This window comes from Gallus gallus, chromosome 13 (assembly GCF_016699485.2).
Source record: "Gallus gallus isolate bGalGal1 chromosome 13, bGalGal1.mat.broiler.GRCg7b, whole genome shotgun sequence".
NCBI lineage: Eukaryota > Metazoa > Chordata > Aves > Galliformes > Phasianidae > Gallus > Gallus gallus.
The window spans coordinates 4,079,335-4,091,854 of NC_052544.1; the positions used below are offsets into that span (position 1 = coordinate 4,079,335).

The 12,520-nt window shown below is 42.3% G+C and overlaps 1 protein-coding gene across 6 annotated transcripts in view; it reads left to right on the forward strand.

The window, feature by feature from the left end:
* SLIT3 (slit guidance ligand 3) overlaps positions 1-12,520 on the forward strand; it is a 526,297-nt gene that overhangs the window by 286,877 nt on the left and 226,900 nt on the right. For all 6 annotated transcript variants that reach the window (XM_040646811.1, XM_040646810.1, XM_015293584.4 and 3 more), the window contains one exon: positions 11,389-11,460. In XM_040646811.1, coding sequence (XP_040502745.1) covers positions 11,389-11,460 — 72 coding nt within the window. The remainder of the gene's footprint in view (positions 1-11,388; positions 11,461-12,520) is intronic.

The window sequence follows — 12,520 nt, forward strand, 5'->3', positions numbered from 1 at the left end:
AAATTTGTTTTTTTGATAAGATAGAACTGTTTGCATCGTATGAAAAACTTTACAGTTTTATAGTATCAAATACAAGATTTAAGGAGAAATCATAAATTATTTAAAATGCGCAAGAAAGTGTAGTGTAGAACAACCATTATGCCAGATAGCATCTGCCTTGTTCAGTGTTTAGTTTCAGAGTTTCTTGGGCAGTCGGTTTGCTTCTGAGTTATTAATTGATTTTTTTTCCACTTTGGTATGGTGCACTGAACTTATTCAAATAATAATTGTGGATGCCCACTTCTTGGCCAGAAGGTTGGTCAGATCCCTGAAAGAAGAAATGGAAAATAAAAGTAAAAATAGGAATAATTTGAAAATGCCACGAACTATCATTATCTCATGCGCTGTTCATCTTACAGTAATGATTTGAATGCAGTGCACCATCTGAAGCCGCAAGTACAGATTTCCACTGCCGAGGCAATGCAAGTTCTCTATCTGTTCATTCGTATGTGATTTATTCCAAATGCAGCGCTGTATTTTGAAGGTAAAGCAATGCATATTTACCATCAAAAGTGCTCCTGCCAATCGCTGTGTTCTTGGTGTTTACATATGCTTGACACCTGAGGGCCACTTGTTTTTAAAAAGCCTGTTGAAGTAGTTCAACAGATGGGTCATAAATTGAAGAAACTTTAGGATAATTACAAGATGTGTTGCCAGGCATAGTTTCTTCCAAAGACTCAAACAACTGCAGTGGACTTGAGAGGAAGTTGTCATCCTTCCCAGCAGCGATGGAGTCAAATCACTCTGGAATTTTATATCCTTTGATTTGAGAGTGCTTCAGAGGGAAACGAGCAATGTGCAGACTTTTTGTTGCTTCCCTTTGGAGTCTGTTGTGCAAGGAGCCCTCCTCCCTCTTTCCAGCCTTCCATCAGCTTTTCTTAAGTTTAATTCAATTTTATGAGCTGACATTGTTGATCTGGAATTCAGTAACATGCTTGGCAGTGACTCAGAGGAAAGCTGAGTTCATTTTTGGAAGTGGCTTTATGCAAATCAGCTCTCTTGCAGATCAGTGAAGTGAGGCATTTGCTGATGAATCAGAGTAGTGCCCTTGTTCCTTGTCTTCTTCAGGGATAAAGCTCCCAGTGTGCCACAAGAATCTTTACGGGTCAATTTAAACATAGGGAAATGCTCACATCTCCCTATGAGTATTTTCTGTGTTTTGGAGTCAGAAGATGAATCTGTTTTCAAAGGAAGATCTGAGACTTATTACTTGGGTAGATAGTGATAGGACAAGGAGGAAAGGTTTATATTGGATGTCAGGGGGAAGTTCTTTACAGAGAGAGTGGTGAGGTGCTGGCACAGGCTGCCCAGAGAGGTTATGGATGCCCCATCCCTGGAGGTGTTCAAGAACAAGTTGAATGCAGCTCTGGGCAACCTAGTCTAGTATTAGATATGGAATGGCTTGAGGTTCCTTCCAACCCAAGCCATTCTATGATTCTGTGATTTCAGACTGCAAGGTTCAATTAGACTCACAGAACTCACTTCTTAACTTATACAGACTTGTTTGTAAGTGGCAGTGAAGTTTTAGGGAGACTGTTACATCTTGTGAATCCTCCTGGTTTTAACTTCATCTTAATGAATCCTGGTTTTAACTTCATCAGTAATGCCTCAGATCTGTGGTAGGTGGTCTACCAGAACACTGAAGTAACAAAGCACTCCATCAGATGAGTGACATGATAATAAATTCAGCTTCGTTTGGAGGAATTTATTCTTCTACGTGTGCCTGATAGCTGAAAAGTTAATTGGGCTTAGTTCTATGTTAGATTAACTAGCATGCTCATTCTACTAGCAAACTTAGATTTTATTTTCTGTATATACAGAATCTGCCTTCTGTTTAGATTACTTTTTTTAAAACCTGGCAGTATTGAATGATAAAATTTCTGTACATGACAGGGGGTTCTTGAGGGTGCTTTGGCTCTTCAGCCTTTCAAAAAAGCAATGATTTCGTTATGCTTCAGTGAATCGTTTCTTTTATGTATGTATAAAGTAGCGGAATGAGGTTTGGAGGTATCATGCAGCTGTGATGGTCAGGGCAGATCTGCTCAGAAATAATTGAATAGCTTGTGGGTACGTGGAGCCTACCGTAAAAGGGACATGCGAGGATTGCTTAAACAGGTGTGTCTTACATGGATATCCCCAGTAGAGTTAACCGCTTTATGGTATTACATTTTGGTCTAATAAATCTAAATATCATATCCACATAGGAAAATGAATTAAGGATACAAATCAGTCTGAAGCATATCTTCTTACATCTGCAGTGTTTCACGGTGGCTTTTGGGGATTAAACTATTCATAGAAGGAAAGATATATAAATGTGGAGTCGTGGAGTCACAATAGAAGCTAAAATATTGTGAAAGAGGGGACAAGATGTATAAAACTGTTTTCTCCATTGTCTGGGGCTTCTGTAGCTGTTAATGGAGTACAGACTGCTGTGTATCTGCAGTAAATGTTACTGGCCCAGTATTATAATTTAATTTTGAAAACTATTACAGCTAGAGCAATAGCATACCCCTCTTACACAGGTATGCTTTTTACTGCAGAATTATGATGTCATGATAACCAGGGCTGTGCTGTACCAGAACGTTGCTTTTTCTCATTGCAGTGCATTCAAATAATGTGCAATTCATTTCTACCTCACCAGAGTGAAAGAAATATCACTGTAGTTGTTTTTACTGTCTATACATTGTTTAATTTTTATTGTTTTTATAGTCACAGAAATGCTTGTGTTGATTATTCAAAGAAATTAAATAGTTTGCCTCTTTCTGGAGAAGTTTGTAACAAATAAAGCCTACACCTTCACACCTGCAATTGCTGCCTGCTCCTATGCAAATGATCTGTTTCCATAGCTGAGGTACGGGATCTCAGCCTGGATTAAATAAATACTGTTATCACCGTGATTTTTATTCTGCTGTGTGATGTTCAGGTGCACCAGAACATAACTGGTCAGCGAGGTATTTCTCGGAGGATATCAATAAAGAGTGAAAAATTACTTGCTTATACAAACGCTGATAGTTAACAAAGGTGGGATTAGGTCAGAGGAGATCATTTGATAGCGAGCCTTCCTCCAAATGTTGATCACTTATTCCATGACAGCACAGTTTATTAGCTCATGCTTTATTCTTTATGATTGTGTGTATTTATCTCCTGAAATTAAGGCTCACCATTTTTTTACACAGTAAACAGACATTACCAGTAAACTGCAAATAACTTTTTGCTAAGCAATCATACTGTGCTTAAACAAGGCTGAGGCGCTGGGCTATGGAGATCGAAGAGGGTCATCTCACCCACTGGTTTTTGTTTCATATTTGCAAATGCAGAGGATTTCTTTCCTGCCACTGATGTCAGCACTTTGCTCCCAACTGTTGGAGGTGTACTTTGTTCCTGCAAGATCCCTTTGGTTTCTCTGTGCTGGAATCTCACTACGGTACAGTAAAGCTTATAGGAGTGACTTGGTAGAATAAACGTGGTTCTGGATAAAGCCACAGTTAAAAGGGTTTATCCATCAAAACAGATCCCTCTTAAGTATGTTGTTAAAACCACGTGTACTGTTTCTCTGCTGACAGGCCAATCTTACTGTGTGCGTAAAGACCTAGCGTATAAATTGTATAAAATGGAGTACTGATTGTATTTGACTTTCAAGTATTTTTCCTGTCTCTTCCCACCCCCTCCCAGAACACCTTACTCTGGTCCCATGCTCTGTCCAGGTCTATTGGCCAATCTGTATAAAGGAAGGATTAATTTTCTTGCTACTGCTTTGTAAAGCACTAAAGACCTGCATTCAATGCTGCTAATAAAGAAGCATTACTGTCATTGATTAGAAGCTCTGTTGTGTTTCTCGAGGAAAGCATCTCTTCCTCGTATGCTTCCTCTGAGTCCAATTGCCTTCTTGTCAATCCCCACTCCTGGGCATACCCAAAGCTGAACATAAAGCTGTACATTGAGGTACAATCTGATTTTTGTGCATATATCCTGAAAGACACAACAAGTGTTGCTTTCTAAAAGAAAAAATCTGATCTGTCTCACGGTGATGGACTTTAAAAGAAGTCTCCAATATACTGTCTGATCAGTGTTTGGTCAGTATTTGGGAAATGGCAAGATGGAGGAAAGATCTGTCCTTAAATGAGCACTGACACATAGATTGTTGTTCATTTAGAAATATATAAAAATGTTTGCTAAGGAGGATTCTGGTGGATGTAATTTTCTGGTTTTGTTTTGGGTGCAGTGACAGCTGGACGTAGCACTGGTTCTCATTTAGATAATCTGAGGGCTTTTGTTTGGTTGAAGTTACTGCATTTTATTTCATGAGTACACAAATGTGTGTCCTCTGTCCTCTTAAGCACGTAGAACAATTTCACAGTGTGCTGAGCAACTCTTGTAACTGCAGCAGGACAGAAGTCATGAGCCTATCAAAGTCCACACGGGTTGGAGCTATTTGAAGTGTTTTAACAGATGGTTTTAAATTTGGTCTTGTAAAAGGAGGAGGATTATGCTAAAATGATTATCTACTGTTGAGATCTTTTCCTCCCTCAATCACTCAGCTAGCACCCTTCCCCAGCATTAGGACAGCCCGTACCCATGTCCTTGACTTCACACACTGTGTCCATCTCTGCCGTGGTGTCGTTGGGCTCCGGGAGGCTTTGGGTGCCCAGTACAGAGGTGTAGAGCTGCCTTCTGTCCCCTTACAGTACAACCCCACCAACAAGGAAATTGCAGTACTTGTCTTTTGGCATCTTGGCAATAGCGTGGGGCTGTATGAAAGTACTGAAGACTGGTTTGGTTGGAATTTTGCAGCCTTCCCTTTATAACAAACCAAACCAGACGAGAAGGATCTTCTCAGCAGCTTCCCAGGGTATGAAGTGCTATTCAGCTGTAGTGTTGAGCGAAAACACAATCACCTGGAATTGCTCAGGGTACAAAACATCTGTATGACCTGCTCTCGTTTCACAGAACTTGGATGTTGTCAGCATCCACACTTTTATTGCAGTAGTAGCAACAAGATATTTTCCCCTTCAGAAAATAAGCAGGGATGTCAAGCTTCAACTGAGTAATGCTGTGCGGTGCTGTTATTCTTAAGCTCTGCCCTTGTAGCCCATCGGCAGCACTGCATGTAAATATTGCCTTTTGGACAGAGAGTGATAACTGCTTCTTTATGATAGGGAAATGCCATCTTTTACACTGAACCTGGGAGAGAAATCCTTGCCTCACAGAGTGCATAAGGCCCCTCCTGAGCAGAGGTGCTGATGTGAGCGCTGGCCTTGCCACAGCTTGTTCTTGTTACTGGGGTGATTTGGTCAATGCTTTTCCCACCTGGCGGATGATAAATATCTTAAATACGTCATGTGTATTTACAAGGCTCAAAGATATTGAATTGTCCTCAGCAATGGACTCGGTTATTTGTTAATTCAGCTACAGGGTAGGAAAAACACTAATATTGAACAGCTTTGCAAATACTGGGGCAATAGCTAATAGATAGGAATAGTATTCAGCTGTTGGAAGTATCAGATAGTATTTTCACCATTAAAAAACATGTACAATTTTGGCAGAGTCGGAAAAAAAGAAACAACTTTTTCTCCTCTTTACTGTAAATGAAACAACAGTTTAACATGAAACAATGATATATACATGTGCACAATTGCTCTCCTGACTCCGTCTTCTTCACAGCAGCCTTTGCAAGTGCATGCATATTACAAAGAAGAAAGATCCACATCCATTTCCACTGCTTCCTGGCACTAAGTGGCTGGAGCTGTGTGGGAGGATGTGACCAGATGAGCTGCAGCATTGCTCACATCTTTGAAGGGACATTTTATTAATGGGCAAGAAGAATCTGTAGCGATTAGAAGAGAATCTGTGTTACAGCCATTCTGATCCTGGCTGTGCTGTGCTTGAAGCTGAGCAGGGCTTGAGGCATTGCCAGTTGCTGTGGGTTGTAATAGAAACTTTGGGAGACAACAAACCACCCTTGGGAATGGCAAAACAAAAAGCCTCTGCCCATATTAATATTCTGTGCTGGCTTTGCTATAATTCAGTTAACTTTTTTTTCTTCCTGTGGGTTTCCTCTTTCTCTTCACGTGTTGTCCCATTGTGTCCCTTAGTAAGCACTGGTCCCTTTGCCCTCCTTTTTTGCCCTCTGGAAGTTATCTTCCCTCCAGCTTTTGCTGTATGAGAAAGCTGACTTGCTTATCTTTCACTAGGTGATACTTGAAGAGATAGCTCTTCTCTCTCAATTATTCTATTATTCCCCATTCTGGAATTGTTCAGTTCAGTTAAACACTGTAGTTGAGAGTTTGTGCTTAACATACTGTTCAAATTAAAACTACTCCAAAGAGACAAATTGCAGTGACCAGTTTGTGTTAGAGCGCGTCCTTCTGCAGAGCAGTCCTGTCTTCAGGCTGGATGTAAAGAAGTTGGGTTGAGGAATAGCCTCTAACCTTTAACAGTACACAAAGTTTCAAGAACACCTACTTTATTTAATTTTGATAAATGCGTAAGGCTGAAGTGCTTTTAACTCAGAAATCCTGTTTGGTAAAAGACTGCAAGCAAGACACAAGCACAGCTTAAGTCAAGCTCATTTTTCTCAGCTGTGCATGTTGTAACCAGAGTGAACCTTGGGTCTGTATGTTTTAGCACGGGCAGTAGCTGGCCCTTACAGTCAGCACTCATACCTTTCCATTGTTTGCTAGACAAAATGAAGCTAACTAATACAAACTCTGCTGTGCGAGGCAGGGATTGCAGGAAGCAGTTGGTTACTGTGCCGTCTCAGGCGGTGTGCAGTGGAATCAATCAGTGTTTGCCGTGTGGCTGTGTGTGTTTTGTGTGAGCTCCCTTGCGGATTCCTAAGACACCACTGAAGTGGGGATATAGGCTGAAAGGCACCTGGAGGAACCATGGCAGTTAGAGCAGCTTTTCCTTTATTTGTTAGCCCCATGTGCTAACGGTTAGCTCTGTGAGGTTTCTGCTTCATTCTGGGATCAGCAGACAATAAGTGTGCTGGGAAAGGTGTGCGCTGGGCTGTGGCTGTGAGCCATTTGCCTTTCATGTGTTTTACATCTTCAGCTGCTCAGCCATTCTAGGCAAGTCTGCAATGGGTTTTTATTGGGTAACACCAAACGATGATTTGTCCTTCAGCCCATTTGAGCAGGAGATATAGGAAAATGGTGTTCAGGCCCAATAAATCTCTCTCAGACAAGCTGCTCTTCAGGCAGTTCTTCATTTAAAAACAATCGTTTTGAACTTCAGGATCTGTACACCAAAAAAGATCTGGAAAATAACTGGTAAATATGCAAAGGATCTTTTTAGGTTTTCTTTTGTTCACTTCTTGAAAAGGGGGACAACCCAAGCATAGTGCTGTCAGGGTGTATGTTCACATGCTGTACTTAGCATTGTAACTGTGTGAGCTGTACTAACGTAGCTGTTGGAGTGGTTTAGATCTGTGGTTCAAGTGAAGACGCTGTGTTCCAATTAAGTGGTTTATGTTCTGTCACTGGCAAATTACAAAAAAAAAAATGCATTTTATTGCTGTATCAGACAGCTGATATTTCACTTCGGATGCAGCAGGCAGCATTAAAGCAGGAAGCTAAAACCCTGCGTTGCAGTGGACTACAGAGGCACTTAGGAAATGTCAGTGGTTTTGGTTTTGTCCTTCCCAGCCCTTCCATCAGCGAGGCTTTTGCAATTTCCATTTGAAGATCAGCAAAACAACGTTATACTTGCAGAGGGAGTTAATCTATGTCCAAAGCATTTTAGTCAAAATAGAAACTAAAATATCTATTGACTCGTGAGCTGTGCAGTGTGGACACGTCAGCAGCAGCTGCTGCATTTTGTTGGCTCCCTCGTCTCTGATTCATGCAAACTTCAAGCCCAAGACCCCTAATGCCTCTGGCTGTGTTTCCCCACCTCTGAAATGTGTCCCTTCCCTGTGGCCACCCCCGCACACCGTTGGCTCTGGGAGCTGCTGGTTGCAGTTCCAGCATCCTCCCCAGCTGCAGTGCTCCCCAGCAGCCCCCTGCGAGCTGTGGCCCAGCAGGCAGGAGTCTGCACCAGGGATGGGGATGTGCCCATGGGACTGCAACACTGGAGCCACTGGTTGGCTTCAGAACCTCCTTCAGGTGTCCCTGTTGTAGCTGCAGGACCCTATCAGTGCCCAAGGAGAGAGATTCTGATAAACTTCAAAGACAAGTTTTCTTTCCCCAGCATCCTTCTTTCTGAGGGCTGTGCATGCTCAGACAAGCCTTTAGCTGAGGACAGTGTCTTTGCTAAACAGCTTTTCCCTTTTTCCCATTGATTGCCTGCACGTGCACCACGAGGTACTGGGCTTGCTGCTGTCTGTATGAGTGGAAGCTCTGCGAGCAGCAGTGAGCGGGAGGTGCTGCTGGCATATGGCACCTTTTGGTTTGTCCTTACATCGAGTGCTTCCCTTCAGTGCTCACTAATCTTGCTTACTAAAACAAGGATTTTTGGAATTGTCTATTTCTCTGAAGCTGGATTCGTTTCACTGATTTCCTCCTCAGGGCTCCATTCATTATGCATTGGGGCATTAAACTTGTCCTCTGTTGTGGATATACACAGCTTAAAACCTTTGCCTAATAGGAAATACGTTAGTAATTATCATTTATTTTTCTTCAGATTCATTGTTTATTTCTTCTTGCATATCACAATTCTTTTCTGTCTGTTTATTTAGTGTTATGTTTTGATTTGCTTTGGCATTTTTGGCCTCACGTGAGTTCATCTGGTCTTCTGCAGTTTCTATTAATAACTAATATTTCTTTTACATACCGTCAGGGACAGCTTCCCGTTATGTCTGTTAGGAGGAGCAGGGACTGCAGAGCTGGAGCTCTAAAACGACCTCAGAGTACAGGCAGCTGGCTGCTCCTGCTGGCTCCCGGCACGCTTTGGGAAGGGCATGGGCTGAGCCTGCCCGGGGCTTGCTTGCCTTTGGAGGACACTTAACAAAAGTTTGGCACTTTGTTAGGGAGAGGTGAATTCTTCCCCTGCCCATCTCAAAAAGCCACAGTCATACTTGTGAATGGGCAGCTATGGAAAATGAGGCGTACAGTTGTGAGTTTCATCCATGCTGCATCACCAGCACCGTGCAGGCTGTCCCTGCTCCAGACTGCTAGAGATACTTATGAAATCAGTGCATGGGTCTGGAGACGTAGAGAGGCAGCGTTGTTAGCTAAAGAGTGCCTAAATGGGAAATAAAATTAATACAATTTATGAGAAGGCTGACATAGAAAACGGACAAGTTTCCTCCAGTCTCCTATTTTTGCTGTACTTCAGGGGAGATCTGAGCATAAAGAGAAAGCAGAAAGCAATAATAGAAATTATCCTTTTTGGACCATGTTAATATTTGAAAATATGTTTTATATTTCTTTTTGAACCTGGTTTGCAGTAATGCACAGTAAAATTCTGGACAAGTGTAACTTGAGGTGTTGGTGTGTTTGATGCATGTTTCATTTAAACTTGCAACTCTACTTTTCCAAGCCCTTTCTGCTGCAGTTAGTATCCTTTTTTTGCCCCCAGATCTTGCTAATTTTTACCCCCGAGGCAATTTTGTCACACTTTCACCATTGGCTCAAGCTCTGCTGTGCCTCGCTGTCACACCGAGATGATTCCCTGCCCTCTAATCTGTCTTCAGTGTAGGACTGCCTTTCTACAGCTCTGAAATGCACTCCCTTTCCACTCTTACGCTTGCCGGTTGCCTGATCGTTTCTCTGGGTAGATCTGTCTTTAAAGAACTAACATTTTTTTGCTGGCAAAAGAAAGGGGAGGTGAAGGAAGGGTCATGGTGTGGATCAGTGTTAAACAAATTGTGAAGGTCACAAAGAATTTTAATCTGGTTTAAAAAAGAGACTTGTATCCAGCAGCACCTTTTTGTTTGTGATAGTCTGAATGAACAATTGTGGCTACTTCGAGAATTTGGTGTAGACTGCAGGACTGGTATAAATTGAATTAGTCTCATGACAAGGACATAGTCCCCTTTTTCTCTCTCTGCCTGATGGAAAACAGAAGAAAGCCCTGCATGACACGTCCTGACCTGCAGTGTCAGTGTGGGCTTTTGTGACAGGCAGTGATTTCTGGCCTTTCATTTGATAAAGGCAATTTGGTGGAGACTGGAAAGGAGGCTTGCTGCAACACAAAACGTGCTTACAGAAAAGTATCTGGTGGATGGTATGGATGAGTGCCATTCAGTCCTAGCAGCCACCAGAAAGCCAGACTTTCCGAAAATGGGGGGTTGTACAACAAAGTGGCACGATGACACCAAATGACACACACTGTAATGTCCTGTCCTGTGCTATCGCTGTTCCTTGTCCTCTCCTCCAGCCATTCTCGTGCCCACCATTTCTGCCTTTCCTTATTTCTTCCATTTTTCTCTCCTCATCTTCTGCCTTCCTTTTGCCCCCTACACTTAATGCTTCCCCCAGCTTTGTCCCGTGAACTGAACCAAAATCTTCCCTCCTACCCCAGGCTGATGGTGCACCACCAAACAGAGTGCTCCTTTTCCTTAGTGTGACAGCATCCCAACTTTCCGATTTCATGTCTCCTTCCTTCCCATTCCCAATGCCTGCTCTCCTCCCCCCATTGTGGCTGATGGGGGTGTGCACGATTGGAAAATTCTGGTTGAAATATTTACAGTGTGTCAAAGGGAAAAGCAACTGCGTGCAGCTTATGTAACAGCACTGGAACTGCAGTGCTCATCGCTCCACCTGTCTTCACGATGCAGATGTAATGATTTAACCTGGAGCATTTCATAGCATTTGAAGTACTACGAAGTCATTCTGAATTGCTGATTTTTAAAACAAGCTCAAAATTTCTGTTATTCCCACTGATGCACAGTACAGTGTGTTCTGTTGTTGTTTTATTGTGTTGTATCAATCTTTTTTTGCCGTACACTTGCAAAACAATTGAAGGGAATGATTGTCACATTTTTCTTGAATATTAATTTAAAAGCAGAGTCTATAATCAGAGCACGGATAAGCCAATGTTGTTATAGCTGTTAAACAGAATCACAGTGAGGAACATTTCTATTTATGCTACAAGGCTGCAGTATTGAGGTATGAGATTGAGCTGTAGAAACTCTGCCACTGAATCACAGAGTTGTGCAAATCATGCACATCTGAGTGATGTTTTCTGAACATTTGCTCATTTTTATCTCAAACTCTGGTAGTTCTGGTTGGAGAGTTATTTCATCCTGCCACAGACCTCTAAGAAGACAAAGGGAAGCAGTAACAGACCCAGAAACATCTCCTTTCCCAAGCAAGCTTTGTTCCATTATGTCATGCAGATTTGAGAAGTACATTCCCTTTGTTAACAAAACGTTTTTTCTTCTTCTTTTTCTTTTCCCTTATTCAGAGACCTCAGTGAAAACCAGATAAAAGGAATCCCTAGAAAGGCCTTTCGAGGAATCATTGACGTGAAGAACTTGTAAGTAACAACTTCATTAGTATTTGTGGTGCAGAAGTTCTCCCTCGTTACCTCCGGCTGTAGCTGTTTGAGCACACCATGGTCAGCCCTGTGCTGCACAGAGGGCCCTGCTGTGTGCTCCTGCGCGCTGCTTTGCCCCACACATAGTGTGCAAAACACACAGGGAAGTTCTGAGCAAAGGAAGCAGAGCTCTTAAAGGCTTTTCCTTCTCCCTGCATTATTCTGCTGCAAAATCTGGTGAAATCCCGATCCAAACCTTGAAGAAGATGTGCATAGGAAAAGATAGGATAGAATTCAGGGGTGAAATCGAATTATTTCGCTTACCTGAAATTTTCTGTGCCACCACTCTGTTTGGAAGCAAATGTGGTACACAGACACAGGAGCTGAGCACAGATTTCCAGAGATGAAAAGGCATGTGAGAAGTTAGCTGCTCATCCTTTGACAGTCAGTGCTGAAAACAAAAATAAGGATGCAAATAAGGATGAACAGTGGGTTTCACTGTTGGTGCTAACAAGTCTTGTTTGCCTTAGCGTGGCATTTGTTGTTTTGTGAAGTGTAGTTATATAAATGTGTAAACAAAGACTTTCAGTTGTATGGTTCCAGGTTACGTGTATGTTACATGCCAGAAATGCATTTGGGTGCACACGTGCACACACACACAGGCGCATCATTAGAGTCAACACACGGTGAATTGAAAAAGGAAATATCAGGCAGCACGTTGGCAGAAACCCAGGATTTCCGGAGAAAACGGAGCCACTCTCAGGGCCATTTCAGAGCCATCAGTATGAGCAGTGTTACCCCACTCACAGTCCAGCTAGGTCTGAGCCCCCGCCGTGTTAAATGCAGTAAGCACTGGGTAAATACTGTGGGTTTTATTGTTTTAGTTTACATAGTATAAAAATCTGCTCGAGATGTAAACAGAAACACTTCTAATGAACATTCTTGTGACATACCTGTGCTTTGTCTTCATTTCTTTGCCCAATTAACCTCTTAAATGCCCAGATGATTTTTTGTCTATAGGCAGCACAGAAACCATTCAGGGCAGTGGATGCGAATCAGA